General features: G+C 48.9%; 2 protein-coding genes and 1 long non-coding RNA gene across 7 annotated transcripts in view; 2 read left to right on the top strand and 1 right to left on the bottom strand.

Annotated features, from left to right (window-relative positions):
- The window catches only part of SPECC1 (sperm antigen with calponin homology and coiled-coil domains 1), a 63,264-nt gene extending 49,962 nt beyond the window's left edge, over positions 1-13,302 (top strand). For all 4 annotated transcript variants that reach the window (XM_072978635.2, XM_072978637.2, XM_072978636.2 and 1 more), the window contains 3 exons: positions 4,945-5,061; positions 7,309-7,368; positions 8,710-13,302. In XM_072978635.2, coding sequence (XP_072834736.2) covers positions 4,945-5,061; positions 7,309-7,368; positions 8,710-8,799 — 267 coding nt within the window. In that variant the 3' untranslated portion in view covers positions 8,800-13,302. The remainder of the gene's footprint in view (positions 1-4,944; positions 5,062-7,308; positions 7,369-8,709) is intronic.
- On the bottom strand, positions 1,098-19,876 carry LOC140701763 (uncharacterized). Its single transcript, XR_012080740.2, has 2 exons — positions 19,623-19,876; positions 1,098-2,226 (listed from the first exon to the last, which is right to left on the bottom strand). It is a non-coding gene; the product is annotated as an uncharacterized LOC140701763 (long non-coding RNA).
- A 153-nt stretch (positions 19,877-20,029) lies between these two features.
- Positions 20,030-27,067, top strand: part of ADORA2B (adenosine A2b receptor) — a 14,045-nt gene continuing 7,007 nt past the window's right edge. The window contains exon 1 of one of the 2 annotated variants that reach the window (XM_020809059.3): positions 20,030-20,964. In XM_020809059.3, the coding sequence (XP_020664718.2) occupies positions 20,642-20,964 (323 nt within the window). In that variant the 5' untranslated portion in view covers positions 20,030-20,641. Of the gene's footprint in view, positions 20,992-27,067 lie in introns of both variants that reach the window. The other variant, XM_020809058.3, reaches the window with a different exon arrangement.

Raw genomic sequence — 27,067 nt, 5'->3', positions numbered from 1 at the left:
GGCGTCTGCTCCCGGAAGCCTCTTGCACGGGCAGGAAGCTTGAGGGGCATGGTCTGAGGAGCTGGGGAAATGTCCTCACTTTCTTTTCTGGATGACCGAGGGGTTCGGGAAACAGGCCATCTTAAAAGAAAATGAAAAAAAACACGCAAGAATTTAGCCATCATGTGTTTTTTTCCCCTGCTTTGCAAGACGCAAAAGCCCCATCGTCTCTTCTAAGAAAAGCATCTGGAAGGGGCAGAAAAATGAGCCCCTTGCCTTTCCTTTCCTCTTGACTTCGTCCCATTCAGTTTGTTGTCTTCCTGAACCGTAAGGGGGGGGGGGCTTCACAGCAGCGTCCCACAGAGAGAGGAGAATAGTAATTTTAAGAAGCAAAAGATCCAACCCCAGGCAGGATGATCCCTCTGACCCACACAGAGATGGAGATGTATTCGGATCTCCGGGCCTTTCTCCCAGAGGCAAACGTGCTGAAGGTGGCCTCCCTTCCCCAGCTGGCATCTTGCAGGACCCTGGGGACTACACTTCCCATTGTTCCCCCGGCCGGGTGGCCTTCAATGGCGGGGGAGACCCTCTACGGCTCACTCTTCCATTCGCTGGACCGTGTTTGCACGGTGTCCCGGAGACCCCTATCCTCTGGGGAAGCCAGGGTCCATGGGCGCTGCGGGGCAGAGTGAGGACTTTTCATGGACAAGGACCGGATCCTCAGCCCCACAAGCCCCTCTGCCATGCAGCACCACTGAGGACCCTCTCAGGGCGACCTCCCTCCCCAGGCTGTCCGTCCGGCGAAGCACGAGGCCCTTTGGATCTGGTCTGGGAGGTCTTTGACCCCCCCCTCGGGCAGCGGCTGGAAGCTTCCCCCCCCAACCTCTTGACTAAAACTGTCTGATTCCGTGAGCGATTGTTTATGTCGAACCCTCCACCCTCCACTTAAAAGTTTGCCTTTGGATAATTAAGGCTAATTAAGAGACAGCTTTGCCTGAAAATGGCCCTTTCTCTTAGAAGACACAGAGGCCAAGTAGCTGAATTACTTATCACAACCTGACCAGTGTTTCTGGAATCGAGAGCATTCATTTCCCAAACTGACACAACGGACGGAGGGGTGAAGTCGCTGCTTTAATGAGAAATGTTTTGTAGCTACATTTTTGGTCTTTAAAAGGGCTCATTTTAAAGCAGGAATTGTAGCATTCTTGTATTGGCTGTGGATTGTGTTGTTGGTGGTTTCTTTTTCTTTCGGTCTTTTCCAGGCTGTGAAACAGAAGTAATTACAAAGCCTTCCCTTCTTTTCTCCCCCCCCCCTTTTTTTTCATTTTAAGTAAACTGCTTTTACTTAAAATGGCTGAGTCACTTTTCAAAGCATGATCATGAGTAACAGGAACTCATTTTTCTTTAAAAGTAACTTTTGGCGCTCCTTGTCGGCCACCGCAGGGGAAAAGTTTCTAACAGCTTGATGGGGACCGGTGGGCTTTTTTCAACAAGGAAATCTGTCCAGGTTTCCCCGAAGGATGGAAAAGGGAGCGCTGACAAGCATCCCCCCCCCCCAAAAAAAAGCCTGATGGGCTGCCAGTGTTTGGGGTACCAATTTCCATCAAGGGCCAGGGATTCTGGGAGTTGTAGTCCAGCTCCCTTGGAAGAGGATCGGAGCCTCCGAAAACAGCTACCCCGTATGGTCGGGATAATCCCATCAGTAACAAAGCCCATCTCCCCGCCTCGGTCCCTTCTCCTCCCCACATCCCTTCTTCCTCCAGAAGACTGAGATCGGAGAACACTTTCCAGATCCTTGAAATGGAGGGGCAGGATCCGTTCTCGATCCTCCCAGAGGGCAGGACACGTCACGATGTGCTCAAGCACTGAATCTCAGGAAAAAAACTTCTCAACGGTTAGAGCAATACGACAGCAGAACCCATGACCTCCGGAGGTGTTGAGCGCTCCAGCGCTGTGGCGGCATTTGAGAGAAAATGGGACCACCCTCTGTCCGATCTGTTTTGACTTGGATTCCTGCCTTGAGCAGAGAGGGTTGGACTCAATGGCCTTCGAGGCCCCCTTCCGAAGGCATTATGACTCTACGATGATGCTGTGATTCCTTTTGAGAAATGGCCCCTCGGTTGGCGAGACCAGAGGCCGACCCGGCACGTCTCTCTGGCTGGAGGCTCCCTGGCTCCGAAGAAGCTGTCGGCATTTCCTCTTGTCTCCTCCTCGCATGTGATTTACCCTGGCATCCCGGCCCCGAAGCTGACAGACAGACATGGAGATGAGATCATCCATTTGGGTTTTTTTGTCCTCCCCAACCTCTTCTAGAGAAATATCTAAATCTAAATCTAAAATCTAAATCTCCTTCCTCCACTCTTAAGAGCTGGCGCACACCCGCGGAGTTTATTCCTCATTCATTGCTCAGTCAATCTAAGTAGTTAAACCCATTCTCGGTGACATATCAATTCAAACCCACCTTTACATCAGCATTAAAAAATAAGACATGGCACAAGAGGAGAGGGCGACGAAGAGGGAAGAGGAAAACAAGACGTTTAGACTGATGGAAAATCTAAGTGACAACTGGGGGAAAACAAAATCTGGCAAATATCAAGGTGGGAAACACTCAGAACGAAACCACCAGAAAAATAACACCATGGCCTCATTCAGACAGTCTGTTGTGGCTTCGTACATTTTTTGGATCAAACATGAGATGAGCTTTGCTTTGTCCTTAATTCAGCGCCGTCTTTGCTTGAAATGCCTACATATTTGTCGACATTTCCTCTCCCCCCCTCCAACCTCTTTGAGAGCTGTTTATATCCAGGGAATATTGCCAGCTAAGTTAGTTTCATACCTCTTCATTTTAAGAAGCATTTAAAAAAATCAACATTTATATTCCATCTTTCTGTAAAGCGCCCAAGGTGGCTTCTAATCTCCATAAAAATCACCCAAACTCTTAACAGAAATGAGGAACAGGGGAGGGGGAAAAAAACTAATGATATTATTAACATCAATTAAAATGTTCAGTAGCGCTCAAGGGCCTCTGTTGGGCTCGCTTACCCAAGAGTAAGCCCCACCAAACCCATTAGGATTTAATTCCGAGTCTACGTGGGAAGAGCAGCATCCAGCAAAGGTTATGAAAACATAATTAAGAATGAACTTCTGCCAAAGTGAGATAAATGAAAACCTCCGTTTATTTCATCTTGCTGCTGCTTTTCTTTTTTTTTAAATTACAGCAGTCCGTCTGGATGTCTCCCCCCCCCTCCCCCCCCCAATTTAAGCCTCTTTTCTCTTCTTCTTCTTTGTTATCTTATTATTTCGGTTTTAAGCCTGCCGCCAGCGTCTTGTTGACTTTTAAAATACTCCTGCAGGGCCAAGTTATGGTAAGCCCCCAAAGATAGAATAAATACCCTTCTGAGATTTGCAGGGTGGCCAGAGACGTGGGGGTGGGGGGGGGAAAATGATGAAGGAGCCTAATTTTACAGTGGAAGAGGGCTCTTTTCAGATTACAACTCCCAGAATCCACTGCCGGCAGGGCCTGCTGCCTGGGGATTCTGGGACCCGTAGTCCACAAAAACCTTGGGAGCTGAAAGCCACACGGCATGCACCTCGTATAAAACCAGCCCCGAAGGTTTGTGTAACTTGCGAAATGCGTCAGGAGCTGGAGCGTGTCCCGGCTGGGTGCTTGGGCACCCATGCCAGGGTGTGCCGCCCAGATCCTGCTCCCCAGTTGGCACCTCCATACCTGCCCGCCGTTCGCCACGGCTAGCCACACAAATGCAGACCCTGATCGGATTCCGGGCCGTTGCATCTCATCAAATTTGGGATACTTATTTTTTTAGGAACCATTTTGTACCCTCTCCCCAGTTAAGAAAGCAAACATCCATCTGAAGCCAAAGGGGCTCAAGAAAACCCAGGTGCAATAAAACACGATAGACAAAATAATAAAACAATGCAAGTCAATAACTAATTAAAATCCAGGGGTAAACGTCGGCCGGCTCTGTTTTGCGCTTGCCCACCCTCCCCGCTGACTTTAGACAATAATGGCTGCTAAATAGCTGACAATAAATAGCTAGTTTTGCGCCAATGCAGCACACTGAGGATTTGGGCCCCCATAAGCTGCAACACACACACACACCCTTCAAGGCACGGTCGGTAAATCACAATATTTAACTTGGTTCCTTTCCAGCTTCTGAAAAAAAGTAGGGGGGAAAAAAGCACAAATCATCCATTATCAGACCAGCACCTTAATATAATTAAACTCACCAGTAATTAACATTTGGAGCTTGGAGGCAAGAACATTATTTCCACCCACCCGATCACACACAGCAAATTATGACCTCCCGGCGGCGTGTTAACACTGGCGATCTGGCCGAGTTGTTAATTTTGAGGATGGCACGGGCCATGGATCTTCTGACCGGACGGGTGCCCACAAGTTCATTATTTTAGATAGTGTTCTGGCTGCTGATTGAGGTGAAGGCGTTGTTGTCTCCTAGGGCCGTTGGTGCAGCCGAGGTACTGCAAAGGCCTCCGTCTTATCCTTGTGAAAGACGGATCAGGAGGCCATGTAATCCACCCCGCTCACTTGAACCCACATTTTGCTTGTGATTTCAGCCTGCCTGCTGGCCTAGAATTATGGGTTCCCTTCAGAGCTTGGAAAAGTTACTTTTTTGCAAGCGTAGTCTTACTTTGTTTGAAAAAGGTAATCCATAGCTGGACCGCTTGAGTTTGCAGCTGCTGTTTTCTACGATGCTGCAAAAGACGCATGGACTTCCTCATTATTATTATTATTATTATTATTATTATTATTATTATTATTATTATTATTATTATTATTATTATTATTATTATTATTATTATTATTATTATTATTATTATTATTATTATGCGGTGTAAGCTTTCTGCTCTTCACTTGCATCAGGTGAAGTTGGGCCAGCTTGGTCCTGTCTGAACCCTTTCCATCTTTTCTCTTTCCTTCCGCAGAACATTGACATCACAAACTTCAGCAGCAGCTGGAGCGACGGACTGGCCTTCTGCGCCCTCCTCCACACCTACCTGCCTGCTCACATCCCATACCACGAGCTCAACAGCCAAGACAAGGTCAGTCTTCATCACACCCCACGGGCGGGCAGGCGGGCGGGGGTCTCAGGGTCCCTGACTCAGTGTCGCTAAGTGGCAGGGAGCCCAACAGCCCTGCTACCAAGTCCCGAGTCCGGGGACCACCTTAATCGAAATTGGAAGGAATAGCAACAAGGAACAGCTAATCATTGAGGACTAGTAACTTTACAAAACCGGCTCCTTTTGGCAATTAAAAACCGCCCACATTTATTTGCTGCGGTGGCATTTTGGGGCTTTCAGAAAGGTTCTAATGTAGGGAAATGCCTCTTATCTCCTATCCACTGCTTCCCTCACTCTATCATTTATTTATTGCACTTTGAGATCACCCAGTAGCTCAACACCCTTCCGCTAAAATGTGGAGAAGTGTCTAGGAGTAGAGAATAAATCATGACCCCATGATGGGGGGGAGCATGGCTTGTTCCTCGGTTCCTTGACTGTGTCTCCTTAGGAAACGCTTTCACGTTTCTGTGTGTCAAAAAACGCACGACAATGTCATCTGCAGGGTGGGACCGTTTGTATGACCTCCCGAGTCCCATCTGACGCAAGGCAAAAAAAAAAAAATTGGGCAGTGATTTTCATTTTCAAACAAACTTCCCAAAGTTTTCTTAATTTTTTTTCAATTCACATTTGTGTGATGGCCAAACAAAAAAACTCAGGGCAAATGTCAGCTCCTGATTCCCAGACTTTGTCCCGTCCCTGTCACCCAGAGCCATAAAACCTGTTCTAGGGCTTGTCATCATGGCGAGATTGTTTGAAGTATTTGCAAGGAGAGGAGAGAGGGGTTCGAGTGCCAGGAATCCGGGTGAAAGGACAGGAACATGGGATTTGGTGTTTAACTGAGAGAGCAAAGCAAAGCAGAGGCTAAGAAGGCAAATAACGAAGGAGAGGCTTGAAGAAGAAAGAGATTTAAAAACTAATCCTCCCAGATCTCAAAGCTGGTTTGTGCTCAGAGATACGGCCGTCGATGGAGAAAGTGACCCCACGGTTTGTGAGGTGGGGGGGAATCCATTTTGGGTGGGAAATGACAATAACCATTGTCTTTTAGCCTGTACAGCCAGCTGCAGGATTCTGGGAATTGTAGTCCAAAGCCTGTTAATCTCTGGGCTGGCAACCTGGTCTCTTGGCCCAAAGATGATTAACTGGACACTCCTCCTAGCCTGATCGTTAGATGGGGTGGGGGTGACGACGAATTCAGCCTCAGCCAGGAAATCTTTCTGGTTTTTCATGCATCCTCCCACCTTTATTGCAACCGTCAAGCCTTCTGCAAAAATAAATATTAAAAAAAAATCAAAACTTTACAAGCTCATAAACCTCAGAAGCTCCTTCTGGCATGCCTGAAGTCACTCTGTCCGTTGTGGTGGGTTAATGTTTGTGTAAAAGAAAGGTTGGGTTTCCTGATGAGAGTTTTCCTTTTCATGTATTATTTAATCTGAAAGTCAACAAGTTACCTGAGAGGGAGCAATGATTCCTCCGTCTTTGCAAAGAAGCCCCTGGACAGCTAGTGACAGAACTGGTTCCCATTGCTTTTCACCTTCCGAATAATTCGCATTCCTGTTGCTATTATTTATTTGTTCAGCTGGAAAGGGGTATTTAAGTTGTCAGCTCTTGGTTTTATCTTCCTTGTTCCCTGCAAGCAGCTAGTTGGCGGTATTGCGGGGAAAAGATCCTCACTTTTTTTGGGGGGGGGGACTACAAATCCCATCATTGCAGCCAGCAGGCCATTCCTGACAGGAGGTCACGCCTCACCCTGAAATGTTTGGAGTGAGGGTTGTGACCCATGGCTATGCTGGGCCTCCTTGCCAATATGATGATGATGTAAGTTTGTAGACTGCCTTTAAGAAACCTGCCAGTCCAGAAGAATCTAGAATTTCTCCCAAACTTTGGAACCTCAAAGATTTCCACCTCCCGCTACCAAAAAGACTCTGTCTGCAATCTGTACGTTGCCGAACCTGATCGAGGAACGAATTTCTCTTTTTTTGGGGGGGGGGGGGAGCACTATAACTGCCAGAATTCTCCATCACTACGGCTGCCAGGCCTGCTGACTCAGGGATTCTGGGATTTGTAGTCCAAAACCAGACTATTCTCCCCCCCCCCCCCGGCCACCGCCGCCAAGCTCTGGCCACCAATGAACTTTCTAATTGCCACGACATACGGGAGGAAGCAGTCAGGCTGGTGGGAGATGAGGCGGTTGTTTTATCGTGACATCCTCTCCTGTCTTATTTTCCACAGAAACGGAATCTCCTTTTGGCCTTCCAAGCGGCCGAGAGCGTCGGCATCAAACCCAGCCTAGTGAGTGCCGTTCTGGATGCAGCCGGAGGGATAAAAATTAGTAAAACGGCATGGGGTGGTGATGGTGGGGTGAAGGATTCATTTGCGTACCTGACAGCTGTTTCTTTTTTTAAAAAACAGTTCATTGCACAAAACATTTCAATACCTATTATACATATCTCGATTTATTGATTTATTTAATTGTACATGGTTTTTAAAAAGGTCACTGAACCTGCAGTCCGTTCTCCCTTTCTCAGGCCTTCCCAATGTTCCAGAGCAGAGGTTTCCCACTGCATAAAAATGGGCAGAAATTTTGCATAAGGAAATAGTGGTAGCCTGGGTGTATATTTGTTGACAGCGTCCGTGTCTCCCAAAAATCATGCCTTCAAATATACATTATAATTTTTAAAAATCACATTATTTCTTAGAGACCGGATCAGACTCGTCGGACGGTCTGTTTCCATCAGACTCTTAAGACCACGAAGTCTTAATGCCCCAGTGGTCTTCTTTTTCCCCCTCTTCCCTTTTTCCTCGTATGTCAGGACTCTGTGGTTTCTCGGGTTTTCTCCCCCTGCGTTTCCTTTGCCTCGCTCCCTCCTTTCTTGCAATTTTATTTATTTATTTATTTATTTATTTATTTATTTATTTATTTATTTATTTATTTATTTATTTATTTATTTATTTATTTATTTTATTTATATCCCGCCTATCTAGTCGGTTAAGACCACTCTAGGCGGCTTACAACATAAAAATACACAATAGGGGTATATATAAAACAATTTTTTACATAATAGAAGACATTTCAACAAGATGGGGACAAACAATGGGGGGGGGAGGAGAAAAAGGGGAGATCAGGAATTAGCAGGGGGGAAGGCCTGCTGAAACATCCATGTTTTTAGTTGATTTTTAAAGATACCCAGCGAGGGAGCCACGCGAATCTCAGGGGGAAGGTTGTTCCAGAGGCGAGGAGCCACCGCCGAGAAGGCCCGATTTCTTGTCCTTTCCTTCCGGGCCTCCTTTGGCGTTAGGCTCCTCAGTCTCACCTCCTGGCTCGCACAAGTGACACGAGTAGATCTTGGTGGGAGTAGGCGTTCCACCAAGTATCGAGGCCCTAAACCGTTTAGGGCTTTATACGTAAGCATCAACACTTTGAAGTCGATGCGGAACCGGATGGGCAGCCAATGCAGTGCGGACAGAGTGGGTGAGATGTGTTGGTATTTTTTCACTCCACTAAGTAATCTGGCCACCGCATTCTGCACCACCTGGAGTTTCCGCAACAGCCTCAAAGGCAGCCCCACGTAGAGCGCATTACAGTGGTCTGATCTTGAGATCTCTCTCCCCCCCCCCGCTTTTCTCCTGCAGGAGCTCAGCGAGATCATGTACACAGACCGGCCAGACTGGCAGAGCGTGATGCAGTATGTGGGTCAGATTTACAAGTATTTTGAGACTTGAGGAGCCCCAGCGGACAGAGGCGGGGGACAGCATCCGAACACACACCACGCAAAGCACTCGATCACTTTAGAAGATATACCCCCTATCCAACCACTGCCAAATTTCCTTCCCCCCCCCCAACTTCTATACAAAGTCCGATGGATATTTCTTGAAACCCTGTAAAAGAACTGGTCGCATTTAACTCTGAGTTGCGCCGGGCATATTTCTCTCGGCTCGGGGCCTCCATGAGAACATTTTACACACGCACACAAAACAGTGCCAAATAGACTCTAGTCACAAAGGTCTCTGTTGCGGGTCCGGATAGATGCCACATGTGCCCCTTGCCAGTCTCTTGGGAGACGCTGGTCTTTTTTTGGTCGACTGCCGTAAGAACTATTATGGCAATTTGGTTTCTCCGAGCTGCAAACACTTTTGACGGACTCCCACCTACTGGCTTCCCCTCCGCGCAGAGAGTCTCATAAACATGACGTTTTCTTCGTCCTCAAAACGGCTGGCGACAGATAGGTGTGTATGTTCCCCTCACCCAAAAAAAACAAAAAAAAGAGCGGCCCTCCGTCCATGGCTTGAAACCGTGGTAGTCCATCCCCAAGAGCAGCCGTCTTCAAATGGCCTCGTGTTCGTTCTGGGACAGGGATGCGGCGATGGGGGGAAAGGTTTGTCAACACCCCTGCAAGGTAGGAAGGAAGGTTTAATCATGCGGGGCTCTTCCCCACACCGTTAGTTTAAGGTCGCCAGTGGGACAGACAGACACACACGCGTGCCAGATCAACAAAATACAAGCCAAACCAGAGATTCCCATATCTTTTAATGCATCATCTAGACTTCCAGGTTTGAGTTCTCCTCCCTCGTCGGGAAACGAGAGAAGATGCACCTCCTAAAATTCTCCTTTTGCCATCGTGGGACCAACAGGGGACCCCCTGCTGGTTATAGGCGCTGCGTGTTGTCCTAGGTGCTACCGTACATCGGGTTTGGGAAATGTGTGGCTCTCCAGGCGCTGGACTACACCTCCCATCACCCCTGCATGGGGCTCATGGAAGTTGTAGGCCAAAAAAAAAGAGGAGAACCTTCGGCCGGAAGGAAGCCAGTGGCCGGCCCTGGGATGAGTCAGGCAGCGTGACGCTGGCTTTGGAGGGTTGTAGATGGCCAACGTGGAGGAATGAGAGAGGTCTCGGGAGGGCGAAGCCACGTGAATGAGGGGGAAGCAGAGAGTGAATGGGGACCTTCGCCGGCCCAAAGCAGCAGCTGGCAGCTCTTGAAAAAAAAAAAAGCAGTGTCGCCAACTTTTTCTTCACTGGGGCTTCTCTGGCTTTCCGATCAGCATCACTCCAGCCTGGACTTGTCCAGTGCAGAGGGGCACTGTGTGTGTGCCAAGGTTTACCCTGCCACACTTTCCTGTTGGCTGCGCAGCATTTAGGAGTGGAGGAGCCCTTCCAGGAAAAAAATAGTTGGTGACACTGGCCGGCTCTGTTTTCTTGCCTAACTGCGCGCTGAGAGGACACTGAGCATAATGGTTGTGTGTGGGCATCGTTAAGGTCTGGTTAACAGGGTGTTCTGCCGTGGGGCAGATTTATCGTAGGCGGCTGTCCGTGGCATAGTTGAGCGAAGGCACCCCTGAGGAAGCGCCAAGCACAGTTGTCGGAGGTGTCGCAGTGGAAGCCTTTGGGCGCGTCTCCTCCTCCTCCGCACGTGTGGGTCAGACCCGAGGCAGGCCATGCAAGATCTGTTGCGCGTCGGGAGAATCCTGCACAGCCCCGCTTGATCCCTGGGGATCTCTTTGCCCCCTTGATGTCATGAAAAGGGGGATGGGAGGCCCCACTGGAAGGTTTTATCTTTCTCTTGAAAGCCCCATTCCCTTTCTCGTAAGACCGCTCCCCCACCCCCTTGGGTACGTCCCCTTGTTTGGAGCGTTGGCCATGCACTTGGAGGCCTACGGTGGTGCTAGTCCTCATGGTTATCCGTGGAAATCCCTTGGCCAGGCCCCGGCAGGCCAGCGTTCAGGTTGTTCTCTCTTTCTCTGGATGAAATGTCGGATCCCCCACCCCCAGGGATTTGCAAAAGGATCTGAAGGTTGGGAGGGGGAGGCAGCGGGGAGATCAGGCGGATTAAATCCTCAAGGCCTGTAAAAGGATTAGGACACTCTTTCTATTGTACGCCTAATGATAGTTACGGGAGAAGTCAGACTAGGTGGGAGAGAATTGGGGAGGGGGGGGATGTTCCCGGGATTGCCTGTGGCTTGCAGAGCTTGTCCATTTCGGAGAATGATTAACGTAATCGCCCAAATGAGTACTGGAAGGACAGCACCTTTTTGGGTCGCTTTTCTCAGAATGGCCTTTGGTGCTTGGAGAACGGCGAAAAAGACAGGCTCGCCAGCCCTGCGGGCGGGGGGCTGTCTGTGGCAAACCCTTCCCCAGTCTCACCCCTTGGGGGTGGACTACAGGGCCCATCCTGTCCTGCCCTGCTTTATTCGAGAGCTGAATCTTCGTTGAAGGGCCACCAGATCAGAGAAAGCCGATCGAGGAGGCACCGCTTGCAAAATTTGGGTCTTGCTTCCCGGGCTCTTCAAAGGCTCGAGACAGGCGGCTCGGAAATGGGGGTTTCATCTCCTAAGATGCCTTGTTTTGCTATGGGGTAGAGAGTGGGGCTTTTTTGGGGTGGGGGTCTGTGCTTCGGCTCGGCCGGCAAAAGGCAGGCGGAGGTGGAGGGAAGGCAGGAGAGTCCCGAAGAGAAGGCAGCGTTGATGTGGGGAGGGGACCGAGGTTGCCGATTCTTAGGTGGTTAAGTGTCTGGTGTCTCTCTTGGAAAGGAAATGTTGGAAAGCGAGCCCCCCACGGAAGATGCCGAGGGTCAGCGGACGGAAGAGCCCTGCCAAGGAGTGGGTCAGGAAAGTGTGAGCGGACGGAAGAGGAGAGGAGCAGGAAGGTGGAGGAATGGTCCCATTTGGGAAGCGAGCGCTTCGTGTGATAGAGCACTGTATGTGATAGACTGTTGTGAGTGATAGAGCGCTGAATTGGTCTAAACCTGACAGCCCCGAGGGCTTCCTCTCCCCACAGAAGGCTCTCTAGGCCAGGGAGATTTTAGGGCAGCTTTCCCCCAATCTTGTAGGGAACGTCCTGCTGTCTGAGCGATGGTCCTGCTTCTCCCCACCCACCCCCTCCAGCCACTGCAAGCTGGTCGGAGAGGGTGAGGGTGGTTGCCCAGGACCACAAAAAGATGGGGAAGCCTGTTTTCAGGAGCAGAAAGGTTGGAAAGGTGGATTCAAGTCTGGTTTGGGTGATCCTTTGGAGGAAGGGAGGAGTCTCTTATCCTCCTCCTTTCGCTGCTCCCCCCAGACCCCTTCTGACACACGCGAGAGGTCACCTTTGGTTCTACTAGGCGAGGAGACAACCTCCAAGTCGATTTGGGTCGTTGTGTTGTTTTGTTGTTGTTGCCAGCAAGAAATCTGCCCCCACCCAAGAAACCAACCATCCAGTTGCAAGGCCTCCAGCCGTCCCCGCCGAGGCCACCTTCCTGTGTCCGTTTCGGGTTTTGCTCTGTCGTTCCTGCAATTCTGTGACCTTTCTCTCCTTCCGTGTGAATTTGGGCCTCAGCTCTCTTGAGTGGCTTTGGTGGAAGCGCTGGCCGCAGGGGCCGAAGGGGGCCCGGCCGGCTTTGAAGCCAACAGACGGTGGTGTTTTGGGCCACGCGTTGTAAGTCGCGCTTTTCCAAAATGAGGCCTGCTTTGGGGCCATCTCGGATTGCACAGACGCTCCTTGAAGATCCTGGGTTCTGGGAATGGCCCATTTTGCAAGCATAGTGTAGAACGTTTATTGGGGTGTGTGCGTCTGTGTGTATGTTAATCAATTTCTTTGATCAATCACCTCCCCCGCCCCAAGAAAAGGTGATTTTTCTAAGCCACCTCTGCCCGGATGACGGCTGTCGGGTCCCGACCAGGTTCCTCTGGTGAAACAGTTGCTACTGAGGAGGAGAAACAATTAAAAAAAAAAACCTGACGATGTGAGATAACGAGGAACACTTGGTCTCCATCGGTTGCATTGATGTTTTCTAGGTTCATTAGATCGCCACCGGCTGGGAGCAAGCACACCGTTCCAATTTTTCTTCCTTAACTCTTTTGTGTTTTATTTTTTCCGGGAAACGGGGAAGCATTAACAGTATCTGCTTCCTTCCCTCACTTTGTCTTTTTTTATAAAAAAAAACACCTCTTACATGTGCCAATTTCTGCCAGAGACGGCAGTTTGTTCCTTGTTTCCTAAAATCGGATCCACTGACATGGGCTGAAAGTTCGTCTACGGAACCCGCAGCGTCCGATCATCTGGCCGGAAGTGCCACGAATCTTATTTATATGCCAAGAGCGTGCCCGGACGTAACTGAGGCGAGGGTTCCCCCCCCCCCGAGGATGGCTGTGCTCATCATCGTCCAGTTCTTATTTTAAATTGGGGGGGACCCCAAATGGTTAACATTATTGAAGGGCCTTGCATAATATTTCTAATAAATACTTTCCGTTGATGAGTTTGGCTCGTGGTGATGCTGGAGAAAAGTCATCGTAAGCTTCTTGTCGTTCCTCTGGGAGGAAGGAAATTACGGTCTTTCGGATATTCACCCCATTCTTTACCCTTTTATAACGACAGTGGAAGGTAGGTCAACGCCGGGTACCCCAGCTTGGAAATGCAGAGCAGAAACAGACAAGAGAGTGGGGTGGGCTTTCTCCAAGAGGTAAGTTTAATTCTTGAGGTCTAAACCATTCTTCCAAACAACCCCCTGGGCTTATTTTGTTGGTCGCATCATAGATTGACAGACAATCGCAGTCTTTACTTCCACTTATTTGGATGTTTTGATATGCCCTGGGGCTACCGTTATGCACTATACAATATCCTGGAGGCTTTTAAACTAATAAAAATACAGGAATTAGACTAGTAAGATGCAAACAGGAAATTTCAAGCAAAATTGACACCACGTAGACAGGGATTTATCCAAACTTGTTTAGGTAAGAAACGGGAGTCTACAGGCATGGATTTCCAGCTGGGCTCAGTGGGATGTGACAAACAGACCTGTGGTCGCCCAGAAGATGCCCAGTTTTTCAGCGAAAAAAAGGAAGTGCTGCATCTACCCAGAAAAAGAGTACATTTCCTGGTAGGCTGGGGGCATTCTTGTTTGGACCGACATCTCCCAGAATCCCCCAGATAGACAGACAGCATGCTGGGAATTGTAGTCCAGGAAGTTTTCCAAACATTGGCAGAGTGGCCATAAAAGCAGAACCAAAATAGTGGCTCAGCCTCAAATCACCTGCCCCCCCCCCGAATGCAATTGCCCTCCCCAACAGTCCCAGAGAAGGGAGTCCTCGCAGCAGGGGCAACGAAGAAGTTGCAGCACATCAAGGCTCAAATCTTCCATCTCCACTGCTGGCTAGTCCGGGCCGCCTCCTCAATACTTTGTTCCATTTCCCCCTCCTATGTGGGTTTCCATTCTGCTATCCTGAGAGTCACAGTTTCCAGATAGCTGTGTACACCAAAGCCGCCTACTACCATCTCTGTTCCTAAATATATATATATATATATATATATATATATATATATTGTATTTTTGCAAACTTCAGGGTTCCCTCCCACTGCTGCTGAGTTTCCCCCCTGGGTAGCACCCTCCATTTTGGGCTACAAAACCACACAACGTGTCCTGCCCAAACGGAAGGATTTATTCGCTCGTGTTAAGCCTCAAACAGTAATCATTGTTGATCATTTTATCAGAAGAATAAATAATGAGCTGGTGAATGAAATGACAGGTTTGCAATGGATTAACAACCCCCCCCCCAACACCAGAACACACACATTTGACAGTTTCTTTCTAGATCAGTTTCATAAATAATATGCACAAAGCATTTTGCTTTCACTGAACCAACAAGACGGGAGCAGCAACGGCATGAGTCGGTCCACAACAGCAACAAAATTTTGCAGCATAGAAGATGATTCTGGCCAGGTGTTCCTTGCTCTTTTATTTGTCTTGTCATGACTGGCACCGGCGCTTCCAAATTTACTTCTGAGCTACATTAAATTCCATTGTGGACAGCTTGGATCTCCCTGTAGGAGAGTGACCGAGATGGTAAAAGATCTAGTAATGGAACTGTACATATGAGGAACAGTTGAAAGAGTTTGTTTAGTCCACAGAGATGATCTTAGCTGTTCCCTGGAAGATTGATTGATGGCGCCAACCTCTTTGCTGCTGCTTCTGGGAATAGGCCCCGATCCAATGCATTCAAGTTACATCAAAGGAGACAAGGACCAAACATTAGGAAGAACTTCCTGATGGAAAGAGCTGCTCAACAATCAAACAGACTTGCCTTCATTTGGAGGTTATTTAAAATACATTTGGTGGCTGTGAAGGATGCTGATTTCCAGCCTCAACTGGGCCAGGCTAGATGACCCTTCGGAACCCACCCTTTCAGCTAGGCAAGGCCATGCCCTTAGGATGCATCCTGCTCCATCTAGTCTGCAGACAGGGCTACAGCATGAAGGCAGCCCAACATCTGATCGCAGAAAGAGGATACGCCTGTTTATTTTCCCTCAAGACTGTGAGAAAGACCAAAGGGCCACCTTTTGCACCGCTTCCTGTCTGCCGTAGCAGCTGCCAGGTAGAGGACGAGGGAGGGCCATCAAGACGGCTTTGAAGGTAGTCGCTCTCCTTCCTGCGGCCCTGGCGGTAAAGCCTCCCCATTTTCCAGTTGGAACAAGCAGTTACTGCAAAGCTTCTGCTTTCTAAATTGCTTTAAAAAAAAGAAATAATTTTCATTGCTGCATCTTAATCCTGCATCTCCCTTGCAGAGAAATCCACATTTCAAGGAGGAACCCAATGAGGTGAATAAAATGACGCATCAAGATGGTCCTCTTCTTCCTCCTCCTCTTTTTATTGCCACAACACCCTTGGGAGGTAGGCCAGGCCAGCGGAAACCAACCGGACCGAGCCCTCGCCCAACGGGAAAAACCTTTGGCTCACGAGGCTTTCAGCTGTAATGATCTAACCATTATGACGTGCTGTCTCGGACTGCTGTTAAGAGATAAGGGCCCATCCGGCTGTTTTTATTTATTTGGAAGCATTTGGGGAACGGCAGGGGAGAGCCCGAGAGGGCAGGAAGAGCAAGGGAAACAGAGATAATTCAATCAACGGAGAAATGAGTCAGAGTCTGGTGTGGAGGGAGGGAGGAGAGCAAAGAGCAAGGCTGTAAGAGGCCAGGAATCCCAATTGGATCAGCAGACCTTCTTCCTGACATGACCCAAGCCCGTTTGCATCTTCTGGTTCTATGGAAAATGCCACTCGGTCCACCGATTTTTCATCCGAACCTTGGAAGACCTCAAGCCGACCACCACTGCACGACCATTCATCGGTTGGCTCCCTCAGTGTTCAGCTCGTAGCCGGCCATAAATAATCTGAGCAGCTTCTTTCATCTTACTTTTTATTCATCACTATAGGAGGACGGGAGTGGCCTAACTAATTTTGCTGCCTGAGGACACACGGACACGCGCACACACAAAACCCAATCTCCCAAGCTAATAAGGAAAGGGCTCAAAGCGGGCAGGGCAGAAAATCCTACCAGCAACCTCTCCCCGTTTTCTGGCACACACCCCCCCTCAAAAAAAGGTAGTTGAATTAACGAACCATTTGCTGCCGTTTCTATTTTGTTCTTAAGCACTCGGAGAAAAGCAGATATTTGAAAATCAAGCCACCGGCCCCACCACCACCACCACCGAACCCAAATCCTGCCTCATTTTCCGGTGGCAAACTGTGACACTGAGAAATCTTCATGTCCTAATTCAAAAATCTGCAAATGTTCGATGCCAATAGATGGACAGAGTTTCGCTCCCTGCAGAATACTTGGAGTTTCCTTTGTGGGACTCCGAGGCCCAGAATCCCCCAACAAGCATGGTCGAGAGAATTCTGGGCAACACCGGACAAAATAAGTAACAGACATAGGACTTTTTCAGAATTCTCCAAAAGACAGGAAGGCTCTCTCTTGTTTTAAATTTTTTGCCTGCGTTGCAAACAGACTGTTTAAAAAAACGGAAATGATTCTTTTATAGGACATGCGGCAAAATTAAGGAAAAAACATGCTCTAGTCCTTGTTTGATCCTTGCTAAAAAATCCTAAAAATAGACGAGTGTCACAAACTTTTTGCATCAGATTGATCTCTTCAAGGCCCAGAGCGAGATGGCTTTTACTGTTCAAGCTCCCTTAAAGTCCTGGGGGTTTGGGGGGGGGGGGAAGAAAAGCCTCTGAAAACATTCCTCCATTGAGCCGGAATGTAGTTGATTTCATTTATTTGATTCTTTTGTTCAAAATGCCCATCGCCTGCCCTGTATCACAGGCTCTCCAAGCAGCCTTACCAAAGCCACTGAAAACAATTTGAAACACAAGGCATTGAAGACTAATTCGAATTACCCCGCTTAAAACACAATTTATTTATGTATTCATTCGATTTATACCCTGCCCCCCCTAGACAGCGTCTACTCGGGGCGGCTTACAAAATCATAAAAAAAATCATAAAATGACAATAAAACGTCACAATCAAAGTAAACGACATTCATAATCACAAAATATAAAAACCACAACGTGAAAACCTTTGCAGGCCACCATCCTCCATCTTCAAGGGCTCTAAACCTGTTTTGATTTGGTGCCGGTTTTAACGCCGTCATCCTGTTGATCAGGAGGCGGATTGAAGCCAAGCGGTGGGAGGGAAGGGGTAGTGTAGTGTAGTGGTTAGCATGCAAGACCACCGTTTTTCCAATTCTGCATCCAGGTTGTTAAACTTGCCCGTAAACTCGAATCGTTTGCCATCTCTCAAAGCTGCCCACCCACCCCACCCCCGGGATTAATCTAAAGTGTTAGGGGAGCTCTGGTTTATTTTCTTCGCCATTCGCAACCCAATTCGGCAAACTTGCATCAAAGTGAAAACGGAAACCATCCTGGCTTTTTGCTGGGCGAGGATCAAGAATGAAATACACCATCGTCCCGTGCAATGACACATTTTAAAAGATGCACTAAGGAAAGATTTGGTTTGGCAACTTCGGGGGGTGGGGGGATTGCCCAGCGGTGATGTGACGCGACTCCTGCTGAGTCCCAGCTTCCATTTTGGTCTGGGACTAGGAAGGGCCCTGCATGGAGGGAGAACCACCCTGGCGGGAACAGGAGGCGTTCTCAGCAGCAGTGAGAGTGTCGCTTTCGAAGCGCTGGCCCCACAATCAGGGCCCGGAGTCTAAAAATAGGAGCCGTTGCACGGAGCCGTATATAGCGGTGGCAGTGCTTTGGACTTCTGTCTGGCTAGCAAAGGGGGGGTGTCACTAGCCGTTTTGGCACAGGGGGCAAGCCCACTGCCTTCCCCTCTCGCTCTCCTCTGCTTTAATGCACAGCACAAATCCCCAGGGATGTTGGCAAATCTTCAGGATCTTTGGTGTCCCAAGTTTGGTTCTGAATCTTTGGTACCGACTCCCACGTCCGTGTCCTTATAAAAACAGTTTTCCCCAGAAACAAGGGAGGGGGTGGGTGGGTTGAGTCTGAGTCATTTAAAAAAAAACTGAGTCGAGTTCCCCGTGCGAATTAAGTCCGACTTGACAGCGAGTCTTGCAACGTCAGTCCCCACCCCTGCTCATCCCTCTCCGGAAGGGTGTTGCCATTTATTTATTTTTTTCCCCCTTAACATGCAGCTCTATGTTTATGGCTAGATTTTGGTACCCCGTCCGGTTCGGAGCCCTGGGTCAAAGTCCGGAGCTGGTGGGGTTTCTAGCTGGGAGGGCCGGCCTGCTAATTATAGCCAGGCTCGTCCTCGTGAGCTGATCTTCAAAAAAAAAACACGCTCCCTTTGAGGGCTTTTTTTTTGGGGGGGGGGAAATGAGCAAATAAATCATCCTCAAGTCCTTGAGGGCCGGTTGACTCATAAGCCTGGAGAGGGGAAAAAACCTACAATGGACCCAAACGGACACACAAGAGAAGGAAAATGTTTATAAAAAGCAAGATGGGCTGTCAAAAGGAGCAGCTGTCGTTTCCCTCTGTCTGCAGCTGAAGAGAGAATAAATTGCAAGCTATCTGGTGAAACATGAGTGACTGATTCACCTACATCATCATCATCATTATCACTGTTGTTGTTGAACCACAAGCCTCCTGGCAGGGCTTTAACATGGGCAAAGGAGCCAACAAGCCGCTCCAGTCCCGGGCAGGGTGTGGAAAGGATTTCCCTTTTTGGACTACAACTTCCATCGTCTGCCCAAATCGTCTCTGAGGGATTATGGTTGTTGTAGTGCAAAAAAAAAAAAAAAAAAAAGCCAGGTGGGAGCCATTTTTATCCAACCCTTCGAGGTAGGCCACGCTGAGGGAGAAGGAAAGAGAGACAAAGAAGCCCAAGGTGACCCTGGGAAGCTTCGTTGCTGAGTGGCTGGACTCGAACCCAGATCTTCAGGGTCCCAAACCTCTCTTCTAGCCAGGATGCCATGCAAAGTTTGTGACTCCCGTCCGCTGTAAAGTTCAGAGTAAAATCCAGAGTGGATTTGCCCCCCCCCCCACATCCCTGGTGAAACTGGAGCCCCCCCCCTCCGGCTTCCATGCTGGTCCTTGGGTTGGTTTGTGCCCTTGAAACGGAGCTTAATTAAATCCAAAGAAAAGACGGCGGGACCGGAGAGCAGCCACGAAGCATTTCCAATTAAGTCAATCAATAAAATATGCCTCCGGGCTCCTGGCACAAGAATCCGCTTCCTTGTCTTAAAAAGCACATCTATTTCTGCTTGGTAGCGTGCAGGCTTCCAGGCTTCACAGAACACAATGTCAATCAATGCCTGTTCCAATATGCTCACCTCAGTCCGCAGCGCATCTTGAATGAAGCTTTCGGATTTCACAGCACTCCTCGACGGTTGCCTCTGAGCACGTGCGGCGTGCTTTTATCACCACCCCTTTGCAGCGTGCTCTTTTCACCCTCCTCTGAGCTGGAAGAAGACACGTGTTCCTTTTTTCTTCAAAACACAAGGGGCTCGAGGAGGTGCCGACCCCTCCAAGGCGGCCGCCTGAGCCCTCCCTTCCCCTTATTTAAGGGTGACTGGGGGAGAAAAAAAATGAGCCCAACTTTCCTTGGCGAGGCGCCTCGTGTCGAAGCTTTATGGTAAAAAGGCAGGGAGGGGCGGGGCGGCGGGGCGCGCCTCCACCAATGGCGGGCCGTGTTCCGCCCAGGCCCCGCCCCACTCTCCCCATGTGTGCCAATATAGAGGCGCAAGTGGGGACTTGCCGGCAGAAGCGCGAGGAAGGGCGCAGGCGGAGGAAGGGAGCAACTTTGGTGGCTCTTTAGGGAAAACGTCTCTCAGCATCCCAGGGAGGGAGGAATTTTAAAGAAGACTCCAGTTTTGCAAGGAAAGGGATTTTTTCCCCTTCTAAATTTAAAAATTAAAATTAATTGTTTGGTCTTGATAGTGGGGTAGAGAGGCAGCCTCGAACTCGTGGCCCCCCAACAAGGAGGAAATCGCGCCTCTATTGGCCGGTTTCTGGAAGAAAGAAGACTGGAGCATCTGCTGGAGAGCCTTGTTCGGCCGCCGTGCTGCTTTGGGCTCCTTCCTAGACCTCAGGGTGGTCTCTACTCCCTCGGTGGACGCCGTTGGTCCAAATGGGCCAGCCAGCCTAGGGGCACCGAATTCGCAGAAAGTGGCGAAAGTCCTCTCCTGGACAGGCCATGGCCGAGGCTGTGGGCCAGCGATGAAGCCGCGGGAGCAGCCCTGCCAGGGTCACGCCGGCCCATGCCCACCGGCGGCGGTGGTGGCCGGGGGCTTCCTGGTTCCGACGCATGGGTGGCTCTTGCCCGGAGTAACCCGGGCCCTCGGGGCTTGACATGACCACGGTGGCCTCGGGGCTGCAGGGCATGGGGTCGGTCTACATCGCCCTGGAGCTGGTCATCGCGGTCCTGGCCATCGGGGGCAACGTCCTGGTGTGCTGGGCCGTGGCCATCAACACCACCCTGAAGAACGCCACCAACTACTTCCTGGTCTCCCTGGCCGTGGCCGACATCGCCGTGGGACTGCTGGCCATCCCCTTCGCCATCGTCATCAGCATCGGCCTGGACACCGACTTCCACTGGTGCCTCTTCTTGGCCTGCTTCGTCCTGGTCCTCACCCAAGGGTCCATCTTCAGCCTCCTGGCTGTGGCCGTCGACAGGTACATGGCCATCAAGATCCCTCTTAGGTATGACCGCCCGCGGGAGGGGAAGGGGAGGCCGACAAAATGCACCGTGGCTTTCCAGATGCAGCTTGGCTCGCTGGCTCGAGCGATCTGAAGTCATGCTCTGCAGCCACGCCTTCCCCCAGGGGGGCGCCCTTCATTGCAATGCCCAGCCTTGAGGTGGGTGCCAAAAGGAGAGGCCTTCATTTCTCCCCCCCCCCCGCCCCTCCATTGATTTCTCAAATTGAAATATTTCTGCCCTCTGCTCTCCCCAGCGATCTCGGTTACCCACCCTTCAAACCGCCCGGAAGCCGTTTCAAAGCCGCCTGAACTGTTTGAAGTGAGGGAGGCTTTCTGATGAGATCAAAACCTTTTTTTATAACAGTATCAAACGAGGGCCATAAAACCGTTCGGTAGCCTGTAAATATGCTGGGAAGTGATATAAAAGAATTAAGAGTGAATCAAAATTCGAGTGTTTTCAAAGGAAAGGCTAGGTTAGGGTGAGTTATGGGGCCCTCTCACCTTTAACACTTTGACCCACAATTACCTAAAGATCGAGGGTTATTCCCTGCATCGGAAACCCCCCTTTTAAAGACCAAACTCTGCCCCCCGATTCAGTGCAGGAAAATCTGGTGGCTGTGATTCAGACAGGCATCAAACATGTGCCTCACATCTGTACGAAGAGGTGGGTTGGAAGCAAAGGGAGCGAACGGGCAGTTGAAATTTAAAAATCGGTGGTTAAGATTTTTTTAAAACCACAAGTTTAGGGACAATCGAGAAACTGCTGATGCATATCGTTTCCCTGATGGTGCGTCCTGTGATGCCTGGAAGCTTGCAGTCTGCCAGTGAGAACTACCTATGCGTTTTCAGATCAGCCCTCTTGTGGCATTCAGCGGTGTCCGGCGGGGGGGGTGTTGTGGTGGTCCTGCCGGTCTTGGTGGTGTGGAGAGCAGAGTTATCCGCGATGCAGACGACGGCATGGTTTTGCTTTGATCTGTACAAAGGCTAATTACACCTCGTACCCCTCCCCTGCTAATTAAGAAAGGGTGCCAGGAGTTAAGAACTGCAGAACACCCACACACACACACCCCCAGGTGCTCTTGCCAAAGTTGGAGACAGCCATGCAGTTGCTTTCGTCAGAAATTCGGTTTCTGTCCACTTTGAAGAAACTTCACATGCGGGGGGGGGGGGGGAAACCCACGCTTGACGGTTTCCTCCGAGCGGGGCTGAAGGCGTCAGCCTCGTCTCCTCTTTCCTCACCGCCGATGACTAATGCCGGCTTGAGGAGGATGTCATTGTTTGAAAGCCGTGGTGAGGGTTGCTATGTAGAGCCTCCCTGTCCAGGGGCAGTCTATCTGGGGCCGAAGGCCCAGCCAGTCCGCTGTGTTCGTTCCCGGTCAAGCTCTGAGACCGCTTGAGAAAATGGCTCCCCTTCTGTTCCGAGGAAGCGGCTGGGTGCTCGAAGGGTGCCGGTTTCTGGACTACAACGCCCAGAAGTCTCCAGGCCGTGGGCTTTCAGAGTCGTGGTCTGCCAAAGACCCCAGCTTGCACGCCTCTCGTGCCAGTAAGGCCGCAGGTGAAAAACACGTTCCTGATGGGCATGAGTTTCTCCCTGTGACTTTGAGTCGTGGGACAGTCTCTGGGTGACCCCGTGGCTGAAAGGAGCCCTGGATTCGAGATAAACTGTCTCTGGACGTGGAGGTTCGGGGAAAAGGTGCGTGGGTGCCGACAGAGGACAGCCGTGGGAACAGCCCGAGACTACGTGCCTGTTTGCCTGTCTGTCTGTAGGACGGGCTTCCATCAGTTGACATTGCAGCTCAGAGGGGGGGGGGTGATACTTTTTTTCAGACTACAACACCCAGAATCCCCCAGCTCCATTCTGGGCCTGGTCATCCCAAGCTCTGATGAGCCTCTCAGCCGTCAAGGATTCGGGAAACTTTTTTGCTACCCCCCACTTTCTTGCCATCCACCGGAGCACAGATTGCATCTATCTTGGCACGTAAGGACCCCTGTCTGGAGGGGTGCCGATTCGCTGGTAAAAAATTTGTTGTTCGGACTACAACTCCCAGCGGCCTCAGCCAGCACAGCCACGGGAGAGGGATGAGGGTTTTTGCGCTCCATTGCTAAGGGTTCGCCCATCGTTAGCATATACATTTTATGGCTGCTATAGGTGTCTCTTGGAGGGGTATTGCAATACATAGACGGATAATGTTTCTTTATTGCTTTCCATACGTCATCCCATGGTGGGTGATTAACTCGTTAGGTTTCCCACCGTGAGGCGTGGCAGAGAAGTATAAATTGAGGCGTCTTTACAAGCCGTTTCCCCAAACTCATGGAGCAAAAGAAGTAAAATCTCTTTATTATGGGCAATAAGCCTATAGTTTGACCCCACATTTTTCCTTATCTATCTCCACCTTGCTGCGTCATGTACTAGAAGCCAGTGGCGGGCAGTTCCCCTGGCGTCCCCGGCCTGAATTTCAGCCACAACGCCTGGCCTTCCCACTTCGATCTCTGGCCGAAAGGTTGCCGACTCTTCGCCGTCAGCGTCTGCTCGTCAGGCCGGATGGTCTAGAAACCCCCACCCGCCCCGCTCGCTCGCTCTATTGAGGTTTCTGTCGTCAGTTTCCAATTTTATCTCCTTTTCACAAGACTCGTTCGTTACCCTCTCGTTTGCTTCCTTAAGAGTTGAGCAGAAAAATGACGGGATCTGGGCAGGGCAACCACGTCTAGAATCTTTAAAATTCAACTCAACAACAAAAAATCAATTCCAAACCCAGCTCACCCCCTATTTCCATAGTTCGCCGTCCTCCAGAGGTGTCTGACTACGAGTCCCATTGTTCTCAGCCAGCTGGGCCGGGGACGATGGGAGCCATCATCTGACCCCAGCAGGTTCCTCATCAGTTAGATCTCTGCTCTCCTCATTTCCAGTTCAGGATGTGGGACTTGTAGTGGGGGCAGAAGAGGGTCATTTTTCTTATTCTTCTTTTTTTAACTTAAAAGAAAAAAATATCATTCTGGTTTTGCTTCGTTTAGTTTGCTTGGCTTTCCCCCTCCGTTTCCCCCAGTTTCCTGTTTCGTTTCTACGCCTACCTGTTCCGCGGCTCGGTTTTTAGCAACAGAGGAGCCCCAAGAGAGGAAAAAGATGGCAGCTGCAGGAGAAAAAAAAGAAGAGAGGTGCCTCCCGGATTTCTGTTAACGAGTGTATATGGTATAATCCTGTACGTTTTTGGAAAGAGAAGGAGCATCGCAGGAGTTAGCGAGTCGATTCACATTCCTTTTAGCTGGAAGTGTTTTTAAGCTCCTCTGCAGTTTTTTCCTCCCAAAATTTGCAAGTTGGCTTACTAAATAAATAAATAAATTACTCAGGATTCTCTCCCTGAAGATTTCTAATAATCTAAAAGTCGTGGCAGGAAAGGAGGAGGGAAGAGGGGAAAATGTAAATCCGGCAATAGAGGCACTCGTTAATAAATGATCATCTGGGATGGCGTATAGGGAGCCGGAAGAGTTAAATGTTGTTTTCTGAGGAAGTCCAGTTGTTTTCAGTCCTTATTTACACTCCCCTCCAAAATCATTCTGGACTGGCTCTTAAGTAAAAATTAAAAAAAAAGATAATACCAGATCCTGCATCATCTCCCAGCAGAACAACAGAACCCCTTTTGTTCGTAGGCAGGATTTGCTCCCCAGAAATGTGGAAGGGCGACCAAAATAAGAGGCCGAAGGACGTCTCCTGTCATTTTAACCAGGCAGGATCTGATGTTGTGAGAAATGTTGTTTTAAGCAGTACATTTGGTTTTTGAAGTCCTCGAGGAACTCTTCCAGGACTTAAATACTTCAAAAGTCGAAATATTTCTACCAGGCGGTGGGGAATCTTGGGCCACCCAGATCGTTTGAACTCCACCACCGTTGTCTTTGTTTGGTGGGGGGGCTGATGGGACTTGTAGTCCAAAGACCTCTGGGGGGGGACCCACTCCTCTTCCAATGCGTTCGGCACTTAGGTCCCTGTTTGTTACCTTCTGCGTGGTCGGAAGTATCCTGGTGGCTTAAAGGTTGGTATAGGATTACTCAGTTGTCACCGGGCGCTTCCTGGAGAAGTCGTTAACATAAATATTTGTTTAATGCATCAATCCATCCCACCTAACAAGGTAGCGTGGAATGTAGATCAGAAGCAGGCAAGTCGTAGTCTTCTGGAAATTGTGGGATGGCAGCTCCCATAATCCTGGCTAAGACCCATGGGAGTTGTAGTCCGTCAACATCTGGATGGGCTGCAAGAGTTAGGTACGCCACCTAGAGTTTATGGAAGGAATGGCAGGCTATAAATATAACTGGTGGCTATCATGTCAGATCATTATCACATCTTCCTATTTTCTGACATTTCTATTTTCATATTTCTTAAAAATCTAAGACTTAATTAGGTTGGGATAAATTTCCTATATTCTGATTTAAAACGGAACCAGGGTCCAGAACCATGAGGGCTAGAGCCTTGGTTTGCCTTGTTGAGCTTGTGCTTTCGTATTCGAGGTGGGCGGATTTCTGGACTACAGTGCCCAGCTGCCTGGGGAATTATGGGAGCTGTAGTCACTCTTCCACACCAAAAAAGGTACAAATCTGCATGCCTCTTCTTTTTACCTGGAAAATGTCCTGGGTTCAATTCCAGACGACTCTGGTGTGAAAAAAGGATCCATGATGGGGAAAAACACTTGTTCTCTCTGCCCGAGACCTTGGAAGAGCAGCTGCTGGTCAGAGCAGGAAATATTAGGCTGAGATGGTCTGAATTGCTTTTCAAGGAACTTCCTGTGTGGTTTTTTTGGTTTGGCTTTTTATTTATTTAATTTTTATTTATTTATTTATTTATTTATTTATTTATTTATTTATTTATTTATTTATTTATTTATTTATTTATTTATTTTTGACATTGAGAGCTCATCTCTGTGCAATGAAAATTAAGTTTCTGTGCCAGATTTTTCCTGGGCCAGAAAACACGAGGGTGGGAGTTTTTGCTTAGTTGCTGCTGTTGTTGTTGTTGTTGTTGTTGTTGTTGTTGTTGTTGTTCTTCTTCTTCTTCTTCTTCTTCTTCTTCTTCTTCTTCTTCTTCTTCTTCTTGTACCTGCTTGTTTCCAAAAAGCTCTTTTTTTCCCCTCCAGCAATCAAGTCGTCATGAGATATCCGTGCATCGGCTGACTCGATTTCCCTCCTGCCATATCCAGGGTTCACTGAACGCTGCATTTTGGCCTGTGTTTTTCTTAAGACGCTGAGCTAAAAGGCAGCCCGCTCTGCTTGGGTGTCCCCCCCATAATCCCACCCTCTTGTTGTTGTGATTAATAAATTGCCAACAATTCTACCAACGACTAATAATCACTTTAATTCTGACCATCGCCCAGAGAGTCCCGCTGGCTGGTCAAAGTGTTTCCGGAAAGTCATGGAATAGTAGATTTATAGGATTTTCCAACCCTTGTCATATGGAAAGAGAAATATATATACATCAGCTCCTCCCTTGCTGGTCTTACTAATGAGTGGCAAGGAGAATTGTGTTTAACAATTACATTTTATATATTTATTTGAGCTGTTTCGGTGTCTGCCTGCCTGCCGTATTTCAACCAAATATGTCCTGCAGATTCATGGCCCTTGCTTTAGATTTAGTGTAGAAAAAATGCATACAGTACTTTCTAACACATTTTTCGCAAAATCCCCAAGGATTCCCATGAATTGATGCAGGAGTTTTGAACTCCGCCTTCTTGCCCATGTGTGGAAAAGGATGATGGTTATGATGTCATCTCCCAAAGCTGCCTTTGGACAAGGAGAAAATGAGGAAGGTTTTTAAAAAAAAAAAAACCCTAAAAACATAGAAATGTAAATGAACAAACGAAAATTTGTCCAAACTGTTTCGAAGCCAACTTTTGCAGCCATGAGAACTAGAAACTTGCCCTTTAAAATAAAAAAAGGGGGAGGAAATCTAAGAAAGAAAGGCTGAGATTTCTTGAACTTGAGAATTCCTACTTGCTGTTTTTACCTGTTGCTGTTTTTATAAAAAATTATGAAAATGGATGGTTTGGTCCTCTATATTTTTACAGTTTCACAAAACTAGTCCATCAAAGCTGTTTTG

This window comes from Pogona vitticeps, chromosome 7 (assembly GCF_051106095.1).
Source record: "Pogona vitticeps strain Pit_001003342236 chromosome 7, PviZW2.1, whole genome shotgun sequence".
In the NCBI taxonomy this organism is placed as follows: Eukaryota; Metazoa; Chordata; class Lepidosauria; order Squamata; family Agamidae; genus Pogona; species Pogona vitticeps.
The sequence above is the reverse complement of the archived record's forward strand: the minus strand, read 5'-3'. Positions and strand labels throughout refer to the sequence as shown.